This window comes from Pelophylax lessonae, assembly GCF_965119305.1.
Source record: "Pelophylax lessonae genome assembly, chromosome: 4".
Classification (NCBI taxonomy): domain Eukaryota; kingdom Metazoa; phylum Chordata; class Amphibia; order Anura; family Ranidae; genus Pelophylax; species Pelophylax lessonae.
In genome coordinates this window covers 450,627,099-450,645,679 of record NC_138771.1, presented here as the reverse complement: position 1 = coordinate 450,645,679, position 18,581 = coordinate 450,627,099, and the positions used below count along the sequence as shown (strand labels likewise).

Sequence of the window (18,581 nt, the reverse complement as noted above, 5' to 3'; positions counted from 1 at the left end):
AGTGAAAGGATCACCTTGTTAAGGCGGAGGGATAAAATTTTCGCAAGGATTTTAGTGTCTACTGGGAGCAAAGAGATGGGACGGTAAGACTCTGGGGCGTGTACATCCTTGCCCGGCTTGGGAATGAGCACAATTAGCGCCTCCCGCATAGAAGGGGGTAGGGTTGCATCTTTGAATAGAGATTGAAACAAAGCCAATAATTTAGGAGAAAGGAGTTCCGAATATTGGGAGAAAAATTCAATCGGGAGGCCGTCCAGGCCGGGGGCCTTAGACCTAGGGAACTTGGACACGGCTGCTGCAATCTCTTCCACAGAGATGGGTGCCTCGAGGGCCGCCAACTGGTCGGGTGTCAAAGTGGGAAAGTCAATAGAGTCCAAAAAGTCATGCATGTCAGTGCAGTCAGCGGGAGGAGTATTTCCATTTTTACAGCCAAATTAACGCCAAGTTCATATTTGTTCCTTTCACATAGTGTTACTTAAAGAGGATGTAAACCCTCACATATACCCAGTGAAGTGAACAGCCTCAGATGATACACAGAGATAAAACAAATCCTCCTACATAAGTTTTACTTTTATATCTACTGTCTTCTGTTTTGTGGACTGTTTAGAAAGTGCATGTCTTGTTAGGATTTTCTCTTCCTCATTCACTTGTGGGAGGGAAGTTTGGCCATACACTTTAAGACAGCTGACTGGAGGAAAGGCACACACCCCCTTTCCACATAGGCATAATCATGCGAAGCTGTGCTGTGAATAGACCAGCTCTCTGCTAATTTATTTATAGCATGCACCCCAACACAAAATTCACCCTGGGTTTTATCTCAGTTGACGGAGAACTTGTCAGAAGTTATCATGCTGATAACAGAAGAACTGAGCAGGAGAAAGCCAAGGGACTTAGTGTGGCCTCAGCTGAAAAGCCTTCTAACATGGTGGATGGTTAGTACAACAAAATGTTTGATTCTGACAAGTTTGTTTGTAGAACTACATGAGCAAGATAGTCATGCAGACTTTAGCCCCCTTTCTCTCCCTCCTCTGCCTGACTTCCTCTTAAGCAAAGCGTTAGCAAGAACACAGACAAGTGCAAAATCGCAAATGTCTACTGTTCTGAAATAGAAAATTAGAGGACGTAGCTGCATAAGAGAGAAGTATGTTTTGCTTAGATAAAAGAAAATGTTTGTATCTGTATCTTTTTGTATCTGCACTTGTGACGTAACTGCCGATATATAAGTGATGTGCACCCCTATTTAGGGAACTTATCAAGGGAGCATGAGTCGGGCTAAGTTTTCTTCGCTAGCGAATAAAAAAGGTTTGCTTTCCTGGAAGTCTGTGTCTGAAAATTCCATCTTTGGTTTCTCAGAAGCTGTTGCTGCTACATTAGGGCTTTGAAGAGAGATAAGAAAACACTACAGATATATGTGCCCAGGTCCTATTTCATGAATGCGGTTTACATGCACTTTAAAAAATATTTTACAATTGCTGCTTACCCTTTTATGTGCTTTCAAATCTTTTCAAGCTTTTCCCTTTTATGGGGAGATATGTTTACCAAAATTAACTCTATTATAAGCCTGGTACACACAGGCCGAATGTCGGGAGACGTTGGCCAGCTAAAAAAAAATGGCAGACACCCATGTGTATGCCACCCTGTCCGACAGTTGCAGGCCTTTTGGCCGGCTTCTGTTGGACGAGCATGCTAGAAAACCAGCAGCCAACAAACTCCCGATCACCAACGCCAATGGTGGAGAGTGCTGATTAGAGTGTTCTAGCGGGGGGGGGGGGGGAGTAGGTCCTTCTATCAGAACACTACAGCTCAGCGGGGGAGATTTCGGCCCTAATTTCACATAGTGAGTAGAGTGCCTCCAACTGGAGCTGACTGTTTTTTTTCCTTCAACCAGCTGGGTTAAAGGAAATTAAAAAAAAAAAAAAATCAGTGTGTGCCAGGCTTTAGTGTGCTGGCTAAGTTTATTATCAGTTGTAAACTAGATATGCACACCGTTTGTCCTAACAAAAGTTAAGAATCTCAAGGCTTGGGTGGTACATTGTATGTTAAGTTGAGGCCATTGGATCAACATAATAGCCAGCAAAATAGCATTGTGAGAAGAAAACATCAGCAATGGCACTCCACATAGAGTTCTCAGTACAGCTTTCCCATAAAGAGATGCTGTCACAAGTTTATAAAAGTTGAGGTAATAGCACAGAAAAATCAAGTATTTTAATTTCTTATTTGCAGTATTTTTCTTTTCATAAATTCGTTTTTATTGATTTGCAATGTAATTTTGAACTTGATATAAAATGTGGCTACTCAAGTAACAGTCAATTCCCTGGCACAGCCCCCTCTCTTCCTATCTGGGGGGGTCTATTTACTATATGTGCTGGCCTAACCACTCTTAACCTCTACACAACCTTTTATGAAGCTTCCGGGGGAGGTGAAAGGGGGAACAATAGATTAAATCTGCTCGGGGAGCCAAAGTCACTTTCAAGAAGACAGCACCAATCAGCAGTCTCAGGGCTTTTGGGTATCTACACAAAGGAACCCTTTACAGGTAAATAACACACATAAATACCCTAAAGGAGAGCTCCAAGAATAAAAACTAGCACACAAAAAGTTTAATTGAACACTGATAGTATTGCTATCGCTATACTTCTAACGCTGGTAAAGTCCAGCTACCAGTGTCCTGCACAGCAGCTGTAATGCCATTTGCAACTGTAGTGTCTGTCCCTCCTCTCCCTTTGTCCAATCACAGAACACTTTGAATTCTGTGAATCCATTCATTAAATTCAAAGATTTCTGTGAATGAGCAGGAGAGAGGAGGGGCGGGCAGAGCAGGTGCTGTGTAGGACAGCCATATCTTCCCTCCTGGAGCACTGGAGTAGATCGAAAGTTGTACTATCAGCACTCAGTGAAAGAGTAAAATGTAAACAAAATATAGCGATCCAGGAGGTGGCATAGATCTTTGTGCCCTAGCAACAGAGTCTCTTTAAGGCATCAAGTCACACCATAATTGATCTACCTTTTTCATTCTAATACACTAGAATGTCTAGTTTAGAGGAACAGGGATTTTTATTGCATGTATTATAAGGTACACTACACTGGCCAGCTGTACCATCGTAATCTTTTATCAGACAAGTTCCGATTTCACGTTATCATTGGAAGTATTTATATTTTAAGCAGATGTGCTTAACCCCTCTAAATTCAAGTGCTTTAATAAATATATGTCTTTCTATTCTATATCTACAGATTTGCCTTTCAAGCTTGTGTTAACATGTGCTATTGTGGGACTGGTGGCCTTGGCTGTGATATTCTTAATAATACTCATCGTTTTGTGGAAAAAGGTAAGCATTGCCCAGCTCTTTTGAATTTTAACAAAAAATCATGTTATTGCCATTAAAGTATACGTGAACCCTCACCTTGTAAAACAACCTATTCAGTTTAACATAGAAATGAAAGGCAAAACATTTGTGTATACTGTACATAAAAAACATTATAAATAGCTTGTTTCCCCTCTTTTATAAATTATCACATATTAGGGTTGATTTACTAAAACTGGAGAGTGCAAAATCTGGTGCAGCTGTGCACAGTAGCCAATCAGCTTCTAACTTCAGCTTGTATAATTAAAGTGGAGATCCACCCTAAAATGTATCTTCGGTCCATCTTCTTGCTCCGGGTCACCTGAAAAACAAATGGATAATCGCAATTTTTTTTTTTACTTACCTTGTTTTAGAAGATAATATACTTACCTTACTTCCTCTTCCTCCCTCGGCGACCACAGCGAGTCGTCACTTCCTGGCTTGCAATGATTCCTGGGAGCTGAACGTCATCGCTCCCAGGAATCAATGCACCTGCACCGTCCCCGACGTCAGTTCCGGTGCAGGCGCGTCATACCTTGCTAAACAGCTTCTGGGCATGCCCAGAAGCTGTGCAGGGATGACGCTGCGGCACCGGAAGTGACGGCAGGGCCGGTGCAGTGCATCGTGGGACCGAAGAGGACGGAAGAGGACGCAGAAGAGGATCGCGCTGGCTTCGGCTGCCCACACCTGAGATGGCAACGCTGGACAATACATGTTCAAGGTAAGTATTTCTTCTAAAAGGTAAGTGCAACCCAGGACAGTTCAGAGGCTATCCATTGTGGAATGCACTAGCCCTGACTGTCCCGGGGGTATTTTTATGTATTTTTTTTGTTTTAGGTGGAACTCCGCTTTAAGCTTTGCCAAAAAAAAAAATTGAAGCGGATTGGTTTCTATGCACAGCTGCACCAGACTTTGCACTCTCCAGTTTTAGTAATTCTAGCTGCTTCAGTCCTCGTAAATTCCCCTAATTTAGTGGCAAACTAGGATTTGCAGGATGCTAAGAAATTTTACCATAAATAAAAAGTATGCTTTATATTTTATAGTATGCATTATTTTTTATTTGTCCCATTTAAATTGACATTAAAAAAATGATGAAGTTATTTGCAAATGTAACAAAAGTGTGTGTGTTTTCTTTTAATTTTGTGCATTGTCCTATGTGACACAAGAAAAAAGCAAAATGAAAAAAAATGTTTTAAAGCGGTTGAATCCCCTGTGTAAAAAAAAAAAAAAAATACAGATGTTGCTCGGGCGATGGTGTCTAGATGGAAAATTGCCAACATCCCTAATGTAAACTTGGAAACAGAAAAATTCCCCTGGGGGCGGGACTTTAATGGCAATTGACCATCAAAAAAATAGTAAAAGTATATGCACGAATGTAAAAGTATATAAATTTATTGTGAACATACAAATTAGAAATAACATACAAAAATAATTATAGAAAATACATGAAACATAACATGCGGTAAAAAATGCATCACTGTAGAAACATACAAGGCAAGAGCATATGAAGTTTCCCAAAACTAGACCTGACGTGTTTCGGGTAGAACCCTTTGTCCGAAGGTCAATTGAGATACAATTCTACGTATAAGTAGAGAAAACAAATTAGTTTTATTTTATAATACAGTGTTTTAAACAGTAAAAATATACATTGCATTTGTTGTCCAAGAAAATGTTTTACAAAAAAGAAAACAGAGCGTAGATTATTTAGATAGGTGAGTAATGGGTACTACGTAAGAATATGTATACATACGCATCACTCGTCAAGTTTCCAGATGGAAGCAACCGCAGACAAAAATCTGCTACAGTCCAAAGAATCTGCAGCGCTAAATAGGAGCGCGCCAGTTAGGGGGAGGCAAGAAAACCGAGAGGGAGGGGGGAGTAAAAAAGCCAGCAGCAAGTAAATAACTTTTTGGGAAACTTCACATGCTCTCGCCTTGTATGTTTCTACAGTGACGCATTTTTTACCGCATGTTATGTTTCATGTATTTTCTATAATTATTTTTGTATGTTATTTCTAATTTGTATGTTCACAATAAATGTATATACTTTTACATTCGTGCATATACTTTTACTATTTTTTTGATGGTCATTTGCCATTAAAGTCCCGCCCCCAGTGTAAAAAAAAACCCTGCAGGACAATGGCATAATGTGCTAGTATGCATCGCATACTAGCACATTATGAAATATTTACCTTAGAACGAAGCCCCCAAACGGTCACCCGGACACTGCTGAGAGGGCTGACATGTTCCCTCTGCGTCTCTTCCCGGGTTTGGTGGCTCCGGCGCTGTGAGAGGCCGGAGCCGCGATGACGTCACTTCCGCGCATGCTTGCGGAAGTTCACTTTCTGGCAAGGAGCCAACAAGGAACTATGAAGGTCTGGCAAGATACGCCGGACCTTCAGAGTGCATGCGCCACTGGTGTCAGCAGCTGCATGCAGGGTGAATATCTCCTAAACCGTGCAGGTTTAGGAGATATTAATTCTACCTACAGGTAAGCCTTTTTATAGGCTTACCTGTAGGTAAAAATTAAAAAGCCGAGTATACTACCGCTTTAAGTACTGATAAAATAGAAATATCAAATAGAAATAAAAATATCAAAACAAAAAACAGTAGAAAAAATAACTAATAGGGAGGAAGAAGTTAAGTAGGGCTGATTAGGGTTAACTAAGTTTTAATACGGGCTTAAATAGAAATACACTCTTTTCAGTATGTTACTGATGTCAAATGCAGATCAAAGTTCATACATGAAAAATTAACCAGAAACCGTTGTCCCTGCTATGTAACACGTAGCAATTCCCAGCAGTCATTTTGGATTTACCATTGGACACAGTGAACACTGTCTGCCTGTTTAGATGTGTCCTCCGATGTGGTCTAGTGAGGGTTGTTTGATCAGCTGTCAGTGGCTCCAGGACTGTCTGTTCAAAGTAATGATGTTTTCAGCCAAAGGTACATACTGGATAATTTTTTTGCACACGGTGCTACTTATATCTCAAATATTTTATTTTTAGGTTGAGTAATGGTCACCACTTTTGTTTCTTGGTCCACAGAAACCACGCTATGAAATCCGTTGGAAGGTTATCGAGTCAATCAGCTCTGATGGCCATGAGTACATCTACGTGGACCCTCTACAGCTTCCATATGACTCCAGCTGGGAGATTTCAAGGGATAAATTAGTCTTAGGTAAATGTCAGATGTAATGTAAGTGGACACTGTATAGCAAGGGTGCTCAACCTGTGGCCCTCCAGCTGTTGCTGAACTACAATTCCTTTGAGGCATTGCAAGCTGCTGACAGTTACAAGCGTGACTCCCAAATGCAGAGGCATGAAGGAAGTTGTAGGTCTGAAACATCTGGAGGGCTGCAGGTTGAATACCAAAGCTGTACAGGATAGGGTTCTAGTTCTAAAAGTTAACAATCAGAACATGGAAAACGTCACAATCGACCTGTGAGGAGAGCACAATTTTTGAACCCAACCAGTAAGCTTTTTGAATAGCGCCCTTAACCATCAAAGACAAATAAGTTTTTGAGGCTAGGGTGGGTCAAATCAAAAAAAGCTGAGCAGCTCAGAATAGTGGCAGTTGGTCAGCAAAATGGGGGAGAGAAACAAAATTGAAAATTCTCCTTAAATGATAACTTTGTCCAAAGTTATATATTGACCCTGTTTTATATTAAAAACTATTTAATATTCTGTTCAGCCACTATTATGATTTATACATTTTTTTTCTATAAAGCTAGAAGGAGGTACCACAATTCAAGGTCTGCAGCTGGGGCAAAACTTCTCATTTTACCTTCTTATGCCTGATTATTGAATAAATGATTGCCATCACCCCTGTTCTGAGAATTTTAGAGAGCCTATTCTTTTAAATTGACCATCTAGACTTAGGGCCCCCTTTGCTAGCTGGCAGGGTTGAAATTGGGGAATGTTGTACCATAAAGGAAACTTGGGATGTTACACTTACTTAATTTCCAACTCCCCTGTAGGTTTACATACAGTGTATGTATAAATTAATGTGCCAACTCATGCCGTATATATATATATATATATATATATATATATATATATATATATATATATATATATATATATATATTGTAAGCTCTAACGAGCAGGGTCCTCTGATTCCTACTGTATTAAAGTGTATTGTATTTGTACTGTCTACCAGTGCTGTATTTTGGCCTAGGCCAACAAGGCCCAGGCCTAGGGCGGCACTTTGCAGGGGGGCAGCAAATAAGTGCACCCCCCCCTCCACCTGAGACTCTATTGGCCACTGGTTGCTAGAGCCTCCTCTCTCATTCCCCCCTCTCTCTCACCCCCCCTCTATCGTTCTCACTCTCCTCCCCCCTCTCTTATCCCCCCTCTCTCTCACCCCTCCTTTCTCTCTCTCTCATCCCCCCTCTCTCACCCTCTCTCTCTCTCTCTCTCACACCCCCCTCTCTCTCTCTCTCTCTCTCTCTCTATCTCTCTCAACCCCCCTCTCTCTCTCACCCCTCCTCTCTCCAACCCCTCCTCTCTCTCACCCCTCCTTTCTCTCTCGCTCTCAGTCCCTTCTCTCTCACACCCTCCTCTCTCTCTCTCTCTCTCTCTCTCTTTCTCATCCCCCCCTCTCTCTCTCTCTCCACTCCCTCTCGCTCTCTCTCATCCACCCTCTCTCTCTCAACCCCCCTCACCCCCCCTCTCATAAGATCTCAGGGGTTCATGCTGGGACTTGTAGTCCAATTTTGGAGGGAGCCACTCCTGTTAAAAAAGGAGTGGGGCAAATTTACATAGGGGGGGCGCCCAATTTTAGTCATGCCTAGGGCAGCACAAAACCAAAATACACCACTGCTGTCTACCCTCAAGTTGTAAAGCGCTGGGTAAACTGTCGGCGCTATATAAATACTATATAATAATTATTAATTATATATATATATATATATTTAGTATATGTAACCACTTGTACTTTACTCTATGTAGAATAATAACCTATTTATGTAGGATCATAGTATCTTTTAAACATATGGCTCTGTAACTGCATCATCTCCCACCTAAATTGCACTCCAAATGTTAATATTCCCTAGCATATGCTGCATAGAAGCTATCATTTTTAAATATAACTTTTCATAAGCTGTGTAATTTTAAATGACATTTCAATAATATTTAACTACCACCATTTTATGGTAAATCAATTTTAACATTTCAGAATTACAGCTGCAGCAGATGAATCAATTTTCGGCTTTTCTTTTATGGAGGAAATTCACTGTTTTTAGCAAAAGAAGTCATTGTCAGCTGTGTTTTTTTTTCCTTTTAAAGGGAACCTATCATGAGAAACAAAACGGATGTCTTTGCTTCTACTTAAAAAGGCTGGTTGCCTGGCTCTCATGTGGACTTGACAACTTTGAAATAATCTGTCACAGAAAAATACAGGGGTTACCATTATTTACCTCCTTTCGAAAATGCTAAGCTGTTAAAATAAATTGGCAGTAACAGCTCCAATTGAATTACATTTTAATTATAGCAGGCTGCCTTTAACACTGAACTTGTTATAAGAGGAACAGATTAATGCAGCTCTGTAAACATTATTACATAGTTACCGTGGGCATAGAAAAGAATCACCCCCCCCCCCCTTTTTTAAATAATCACATTTTGTTGCTTTGCAGCCTGAAATTAAGACAGACACATTTTTTTGTTTTATCCAGCTGTGAAAAATCCAAGTGAAACATTAACATGTCAGAAAAAAATATAAAAAATTCAAAAACAGAATCACTGAGTTGGAAAAAGGACCGTCCTCCTCCTAAAAATGACTCAATCAGGTGTAGCTAATCACCCTCTTAATGGCACACAAAGCCATTTTACTTTCAACTGTGATCAGCTGTGGTCATTTTGATTAGCTCAGCATGAAAAGAGCTTTCCTGGAGCATTTCAGTCCCTGGTAGTGCAACTGAAGCAAACAATCTACTATGGGGGGCAAGGCACTGTCACCAAGCTCTCCAGTATAAAGTTGTGGACAGGAATAAGTTAGGAGATGGATAAAAAAAAAAAAAAAAAAGATTTCAAAGGCTTTATGAATGCCTGGAAGCACAGTGACATATAATATTAAGAAGTAGAAGGTATTTGTTACAACACAAACCCTCCCTGAATCAGGACGTCGCTCCAAACTGGATGAAAGAGCCAGGAGAAAACTGGTCAGAGAGGCTACCAAGAGGACTACAGCAACTCTGAAGCAGTTGCAGGAATTTATGATAAAGAGTGTTCATTGTGTGCATGTGACAACAATATCACAAATTCTCCACAAATGTGGCTTGTATGGGAGGGTTTCAAGAAAAAAGCCACTCAAGAAATGCCACATGCAGTCATGACTGAGCTTTGCCAAAACGCACCTTGAAGATTCTGAGGCCACATTGAAAAAGGTGTTATGGTCAGATGAGACTAACACTGAATTATTTGGCCTCAACACCAAACGATATGTCTGGCGGAAATCCAATACAGCTCATCATCCAAATAACACCGTTCCCACAGTAAAGCATGGAGGTGGTATTATCCTGTTATGTTTATCTACAGCAGGGACTGGAGCACTTGTCAGGATAGAAGGAAAAAATGGATGGCACAAAATACCATCAAATTTTTGAGGTAAATCTGTTTCCCTCTGCCAGAAAGTTGTAAATGGAAAGAAGGTTTACTTTCCAACATGACAATGACCCAAAGCACACGGCAAAATTTACCACAGAGTGGTTGAAGGAGAAAAAGGTGAATGTCCTTGCATGGCCTAGTCAGAGCCCAGACTTAAACCCCATTGAAAATTTGTAGCATTACTTGAAGATTGCAGTCCACAAACGATCACCAGCAAATGTAACTGAACTTGAGCAATTCTGCAAAGAAGAGTGGGCAAATATTGCAAAGTCTAGATGTGCAAAGTTAGTAGAGACATATCCAAACAGGCTAAAGGCTCTAATTATAGAGGTTGTAAAACTTCAAAAAAAGAAATAAATAAAAGAGAAACCTGAAAGACAAAGGCATAATGGGCAAGTATGCATCGCATACTAGCTCATTATGAACTACTTACCTTAGAGCGAAGCCCCCGCAGCGCGTCCGTTTACCGCTGACACGGCCGACCTGTTCACCCATCTTTCTTCCTGGTTCTCGTCTTTTGGGGCATCTGATTGGCCGAAGCTGCGGTGACGTCTCTCCCGCACATGTGTGTGGGAGCCACCATTCACAGCACAGGGCTCTGAAGGAACGGCACAGGCAGCCGTTCTTTCAGAACGCATACGCCAGTGATGTCACTGGCTGCATGCAAAGTAAATATCTCTTAAACAGTGCACGTTTAGAAGATATTTACAGTACCTATAGGTAAGCCTTAATATAGGCTTACCAATAGGTACAAGTTACAGAGCAAGCTTTACTTCCTCTTTAAAACAAAAATGGTTCAACAAAATACTGACATAAAGGGGTGATCCTTTTTCCAACTCAGCGATTCTGTTTTTATTTTTTTTGTTTTTTTCTGACATGATGGTGTTCTATCTTTCACTTGGATGTTATAAGTTGCACTGAGTAAATACAGCTGGAGAAAACAAAAACTGTTTCTGTCTCCTTTTTAGGCTGAAAAGCAAAAAAATGTGATTGTTTTAAAGGAGGTGATTATATCCTATTTCCACAGTACATGTGTTTTTTAAATACAAGCAGTGTAAGTACCTGAGTTTGACCCTTGTCACCCTCTTTCAGTACCTGTACCTGAGCTTGGGGGTGAGAGGTTGAAGCAGACAATCAGTTCATGTAGTGGCAAGAAGCATGCTGATAGGAGAATATAGAAGAGTGACAACGAGATAAACTCATCACAGTGCTGCTTTTCTTTCACTGTCCAGGCTGGGGCAGGTCCAGGGTGACCTGGGCTCAGAGTAAGTGGGGGTTGATTGATCCTGCAGAATGAGGGCATCTTGTGGAAGAAAATAAGTACTGCGGGAAAGAAAACCAAAAATTGCAACAAAAGATGTTTTTTTTTTTACTTTACCTTTTTAACTACTTTAAGACCTGAAGGATTTGCCCCCTTAATGACCAAGCCCTATTTTGCGATTCAGCACTGCGTTACTTTAACTGACAATTGCGCGGTCGTGTCAATAAAATTGATGTCCTTTTTTCCCACAAATGGAGCTTTGGTATTTGATCACCTGTGTGATTTTTATTTGTTGCGCTATAAACAAAAAAAAATGACAATTTAAAAGAAAAAAAAAAAAAAACAATATTTTTCACATTCTGCAATATGACATTCTCAAAAAAAAATTTAAAAATCACATTTTTTTAACTTTTTAGGCCAAATTGTTTTCTGTTACAAATTTTTGGTAAAAAAAAATTGCAATAAGCATGTTTTAATTGGTTTGCGCAAAAGTTATCGCCTCTACTAACTACGGGAAAGATTTATGTCATTTTTATTGTTTTTTTTTTAATAGTTATGGCGGCGATCTGCGATTTTTTTTGCGGGACTGTGACATTGGGGCGGACAGATCGAACCCCTAACTGACATTTTTGACACTTTTGGTGGGGGTACCAGTAACATTACTACAGTAATCAGTGCTAAAAATATGCACTGTTACTGTAATAATGACACTGGCAGGGAAGGGGTTAAAACTATGGGTGATCAAGGGGTTAAATGTGAGCCTAGGGGAGTGCTTCTAACTCTGGGGGGGGGGGGGCATGGCTTGTGAAATGACTATAGAGACATGCGATCCTATATAGAAGGATCACAGGCGCTCTGTGATCATTTCAGGGAGAACGGTCAGCTGTGTTTACAACATCTGACCGTCCTTCTCTCTCAGCGGGAAACGATCGCGGGTGTCAGGCGGCAATCAGAGCCTCCTGCCCTGTGCATCAGCTTCCCCCGAGCTTCCCGGGTGTGACCGACGTAGGTCTACGTCGGTTTGTGCAGGAGAGCCACCCTGCCACAGTAAAAAGGCGGCGAGTGGTCGGGAAGTGGCAATTTTTTTTTTTATCTTATACATTTTAGAATGGAGTTCTGTTTTACGTCATAGCTCATATTGTGGTGTCATTGGCTTCTATCTTACTCTCTCTTAGACATATGAGCCTGGTCAAATCTGTGAGGGCTGTGAACCCTGTGTCCTTAGCAATACTACAAATGCATTTTATTTTTTTTCATTTTTTCGGCCTCAAAAGTCAGAATTTAGTCCCGTCACGATTACCTAGCAACAAGTACGGCATGACACAGTCCAACTGTTTCCACTTTTATTGTTACATTGTTCGTACTCTGCCTATTGGTCTATAATAATAATAATACACTTGTCATCACCTCTCTTCACACATTCCAGAACAAGTTTACTAAAAGCTCTACTGACTCATTAGTGTTTTTATTGCCAACTGCTCGTTATGCTTTATTACCATTGGAAAAAGAGACAGCATATAGCTACATAATGGGAATGAATGCAAATTGCTTCTTTGCAGTTAGATGGCAATAGTAAAACCAAACTGAAGTCATCTTTATCGAAATGTGCTGCAAATTAGACTGTGAAACAGTGAGTAGGCAAAGAGTGCCCCCAAGTGGTTAATAGTAAGTATAGCGAAGAACCAGTACGATTTTAATTAATTCAAATAGGATTTCCTGCATACTATGTATTTTTAATTTATATACAACCCCCTAAATCAGTGTTCCTCAACCTTTTTTCAGTCAAGGCCAGGGGAGGACTGGGCAAGGGATCAGAGGGGAAATTGCCCCCCAGGCCGCTCTGATGCCCCGTAAAAAGGCTGCACCGCTTCTGCCACAGACATTCCTAAAGGACTCCTGGTGAAGAGAAGTAAAAAGTCCCCACTGCAGGCTTACTGAGTGCAGGATGAAGACAAGGACAGAGTGCAGGCCTCCCCCCCCCCCCCCCCCAGATGGATGGTGTAAACTGTGTATGAGCAGAGGCCGGTTCCATGCCCCACTGGAGACTCTCCTTCGCCAGGCAGCTCTGACCGAGCTGTCCCAGCTCCCCCCCAACTGCCCCCTGCTGGCCAGGTCGGGAACCCGGTTTCGGCCAGTGAGTAGAGAGTACCTGGAGCAGAGCTTCAGCCTGGAATGGGGGTCAGGAGGAGGCCGGGAAGAGGGAGAGTGGGAGGGGGGCCGAGGCACTGCACCATGGGCCTCTGGTTTGTACTTGCCTCCTGGGCCGAAAGTTGCCAGTCAGCCCCTGGTCAAGGCACCCTTTAAAAATTATGGACAGTCTAGAGGCGCCCCATTCTAAAATGTAAAAGTTTTTCTAATAGTTTTACATAATGCAGCAACATCCACAAGTCCAAGTAGGACTCTCAACATTAGAGGGGATTTCCTCTTCCAAAGCAAATATACTTTTGCAAACTGGTACTGACTAGTAGTCCAATGTTTCTGTTCTCCCTCAGTTTTCTTCATTACTCAGCTAATGTGACGCCAACGCTGATGAAGAGGGGCGAGGGAGGATCAAACAAGGATGCTATGCAGGCGACTGACATCCTCCTTGTCAACTGATAATGCAAACCTGTGACTTAGTGTAACTGAAAGGGCAGACTTCATCCACATGCTGGCTCATATACAACTTTTGGGCAATTTTTAAGGCATTTGTCAAGGCGCCCCTGAAGGAACCTTAAGGCACCCCTGAAGGAACCTCAAGGCACACCAGGGTGCCTGGCCACCCTGGTTCAAAAAGGCTGGTCTGAATCATCAATATTACACTTTTTCCCTAAAAAGTAATTTTTTTTATCCAGTTATTCCAATAAAAACAAAAAAACAAAAAATCTTAAAATTAAAAACATTAGAGCTTTCCAGTATACCGCACAACTTTCTAGGTGGAGAAAAAGATACACCTTTTAGCACAAAAAAATAGGAAAGTACTCCTGCCAATCTCCTTTTCTTGGATCATGAAAAAGGAATATGCGAAACAATGTTTAGTGCTTGTAAAATCAAAATATCTTTTTATAGTTTTGGACAGGGTGGGTTAGGGATACAACCCTTGTCAGGTTTTTACTATTAGAGAGATTTTCCTCTTACTTCCTGTCCTGCTGACAACAACATAAAACTTTCCAACGGCAACACAGACAGAAAAAAAAAATGCTTCTCTTTAGTAGAGAAGGTAAAGGATTGATCCCCTGTCAGATTTTTATTTTTCTGTCGGTGTCCCTGATGCAGATTTTCCAATATCAGCAGGACTGGAAACAAAGGTACTTTCCTCAAATTAGGCCCCTGATAGGAGTAAAAAATCCAACGGAAGTTCCAATTCTTCTCCACCCCATCCAGAACTAGAAAACAGGTTTCGGCTTAACATACTCTTGATTGGCCGGGCCAGAAGGATGTAGCTCCCACACTTGCATACAGACGTTTACTGATTCTGGCAGAGATATTCCCAGAATGTACAATCACAAGAGAAAACGCCTTGGTGTACTGCAGTAAAGCATACTTTATTGAAGATTAAGCAGGACAGGGGGAATAAAATCCAGCACTAAAACATTGACGGGTTTCAGCCCCTACAGGCCTTACTCATAACCAGTGCTATTCCCAAATTGTACACCGAGCTGCGCATGTGCAGTTCAATGTATATGTTAACGAAGATTGAGAACAGGTGGGTAAGTTTGTTTTGTTGTAGAGGAGACATAGCATGTCTATTCTGTAGTAAAGGGCCTGCCTGCTTGCATTTTTTTACTTTTATATTTAATTCTGCTTTAGGCTGGGTTCACACCTATATGGTTCGGGAACAAGCATGATTCCTGTGTGGGTTCCTGCATCGCATATCTCTGGCAGGCAGTTCACACTGCCCTATGCAATACAAAGTTAATGACAACCCAAAATCGGTTTGAAGATCGCAGTGCGAACAGTGAAACGGTGCAGGAATCGGATCACATAGGTGTGAACACCCATGCGATCTGATTCCAGTGCGAACCAAAAAAAGGGTCCTGCACCATTTTGGTCCGAATGCGATGCCAAATCAGCCGTGCAATCTGTAAGACTGAATTCGCATCACACAGGCCTCACATGTGATCTGTACAGCACAGATTTGAACAGTTTGATTGCCAGCAAAAGGGTGCAACTTTTCAAGTGATTTGACCTGTCAAATCGCATGACAAGTCTCTCGATTGTGAACAGGGGCTTAAAGTAATATAAACTCTTTTGGTAGTTAATGCCTTTTTTTTTTTTATTAGAGGTCTTGCCCCTGAAGGGTCACACCAAAAAGAAGGAAAAGTGAGGAAGAATAGGAGACAGAGGGATTTGGTTCTAAAAGAGAGTAACTCCAAATAGGAAACAACTGATCTGTACTCCTATATTGTAGAGAAGTGATTTTTTTTTTATTATATTCAAAGTTTACAACAAAAACAAGAACATGTATGCCAAAACAATGCAATTAGTGGCATTTAATCTTGCACAATAAGGCAGGTAAAGTATGAACTGTATAAAAATGTTTATAATAAACAAAAAACGATATTTCTCATTAAAGTGTAACTAAAGCCAGAACTTTATTTTTAGGCTAAAGTAGGGAAGGGCAAGAATCTCTGTAAGCTTTTTTTATTGCTACCTGTGTCTTCAGTGGTGACTGGTGAGATCTATCCTCTTCTTGAGTTCTGGTCTCAACAGACCTGAAAACGAGGGATAATTCCAACAATTCAGTTGTCACCATCACCAAAACAGGAATAGATGGGAATTCTTTTCTGGTTACCACTGTCCAATAGGGCATTTTTCCTATCTCCTTTTACTTTCTGTTGTTTCTATGTGGAAGTAAATTTCTCAATGGGGCACAGATGGAAAAAAGCCGGGCAGGGCTTTAACCCTTTACCCTACTCCATCCAAAAGTAAAAAAGCTTGGGCTCATGCCTCTTCTCTCTTTTATCAATGCAATGTCCATGAACTCCCTCACTGGTACCGACATCTTCATCTGCTCTCTCTCTGGGTTCAGCATTTTTGGCTCTCTTATAATTATAATAAAATATAATAGAAATCATTTTTTGTACTATGCCCCTGTTCCTTCCCCTTAACCTCCCTGGTGGTATGATTGTTTCAGATTTTTGGTGCTGAAAGCGGTACCATTATTTTGCTTGTAATTCTTAAGGACGAACAGCCCAAACCAACTATTTACATATGATTTTCTTTTACTGTGCGTTCTTCTTTATAACATCTCGGGTATGATACATTTTAAAACACAAAATCATAAATTATAATATAATAAATAACTATAAATAAGTTAAAGTATATATATTATATATATATATATATATATATGTATGTGTGTATATATATATATATATATATGTATGTGTGTATATATATATATATATATATATAAGGTACAGTAAAACTGCAGGCAAGGGCGCTAGGGGGCAAACTAAGGTCAATTTATTTAGTAATGTGATCCAATAGGATTACAATATATCAGCGTTTGTGTGTTTTACTTTTTGAATTTGCCGCCGGGGCACACAGCATATGCTGCCGGAATACATTGCGGGATCCCAGGGACAAGGTAAGTAATCTCTTCCAGGATCCAGCAATGCTCCCTGGCGGTACCCCGAGTGTGGCTTGGGGTTACCGCTAATGGCACTGAAATTCCACCCCGAGCCGCACTCGGGAATACCGCTAAGGAGGTTAATGTTGCTTGTCAGAAATGACTTATGCAGATAGCAGAGGAACGAGGCAGCAGACATAAATGACTCATAAGGGTGGATTTACTAAAGGCAAATAGACCGTGCACGTTGTAAAGTGCAGTTGCACTCTGCAAGAGCAGTTCCTCCAGAGCTTAGTAAATGAGCAGAAGTTCTGCTGATTTCTGTCATCCAATCATGTGCAAGCAAAAATGCTGTTTTTTTTTTTTTTTTTTATTTTATTTTCCTTGCACGTGATTGGGCACTCTTTGCAATGTGTGGCTTTGCATCATTTACTAAGCTCTGGAGCAACTGCACTTGCAGAGGGTAACTTTGTAAAGTGCACAGTCTATTTGTCTTTTGTAAATCAACCCCTTAGTGCTCTGGATTAAGACAAGTGCACACTAAAGATGCTTTGTTCAGATTTAATTTCTGAGGTTAAGCCCTGGTTCACACCAGTGCCAATTCAAAATCGCGCTAGTTTAGCATGATTTCAAAGCCCCAGATCAGTGCAATTGCACCTCTGATTTCGTTGCAAGTCACAATGAAATTGGAAAAAATTAGAGAAGGAACCTTTTGCAAAGTCCCTGCGACATGAGTCACTGCAATTTGAATGGTTCCATTGCTGGCATTAGGGTGCGACTTGTCATGCTTTTTGGAACTGTGACATGACAGTCACAGTTCCTCATATAAAAAACATGAATGGTCCTTCTACATGTGCCTCTACCCCTCCCAACCTGAGGATCTTTTGTCCCACCAAATCAATCCTGTGCCAATTTCTACTTCACTATAAAAGAAATCCATTGATGCCATTGAGAAAGGACTATTTATTTTGTTTTACAGGTCGAACCCTTGGCTCTGGCGCATTTGGTAGAGTTGTTGAAGCTACAGCTCATGGATTAGGCCATGCTCAGTCCACCACAAAAGTAGCTGTGAAGATGCTAAAATGTAAGTTGAGTTTCTGACAGTAATCCTGAGATCAAAACATAAAATCTGTTATGTCTGAATATTCTTACAATATGAATGTTTATATACACTTATACCACTAATGTATTTTCACAGCCACTGCCAGGAGCAGTGAGAAGCAGGCTCTGATGTCTGAGCTGAAGATCATGAGTCATCTAGGTCCACACCTAAATATCGTCAACTTGTTAGCCGCATGTACGAAAGGAGGTAATTTATAATGCTCTCCTGCTTATAATTGACTTTTGTACACTCCAGGGCTTACAGAAGGTCTTTTAGCAAGGGACCCAGATATGTTGTAACTCATGGCATCTGCAGAAGATGCTAGCATTAGACTGTTGCATGCTGATATCTGTTTAAAGGGTCAGTCCACTCAAAGCTACCATTTCAGAGAGTGTGGCTTGCTGATAGCTGCGCAAAGATGTATAATCTTTTGGCTCCTGCATTTGCCAAGATGACCTCTCAGAGAACTCAAATTTCACAACTTATCAATTTACTGTTAGGAATAGTAGCAAAAGAGGAACTATGAGTCTACTTAGCTTCCCAAACCAGAAAAATTATATAGAAGCTTCTATTTAAAAAACTAGAACTGTGAGGCAGATTTATGCACGCCCAATATGGCGCTAAAGTGTGAGAAATTAGAGACCTCCTTCTCGACTGATAAACACAGAGCCTTAGGTTGTTCCCTTGTCATCTTGATTCCTCCATCTAGGATAGCGGTC

The 18,581-nt window shown here is 40.9% G+C and overlaps 1 protein-coding gene across 1 annotated transcript in view; it reads left to right on the top strand.

The window, feature by feature from the left end:
* The window catches only part of PDGFRB (platelet derived growth factor receptor beta), a 225,715-nt gene that overhangs the window by 163,943 nt on the left and 43,191 nt on the right, over positions 1 to 18,581 (top strand). The window contains exons 12-15 of the mRNA XM_082255005.1: positions 3,232 to 3,326; positions 6,388 to 6,520; positions 17,740 to 17,844; positions 17,959 to 18,069. Coding sequence (XP_082111131.1) covers positions 3,232 to 3,326; positions 6,388 to 6,520; positions 17,740 to 17,844; positions 17,959 to 18,069 — 444 coding nt within the window. The remainder of the gene's footprint in view (positions 1 to 3,231; positions 3,327 to 6,387; positions 6,521 to 17,739; positions 17,845 to 17,958; positions 18,070 to 18,581) is intronic.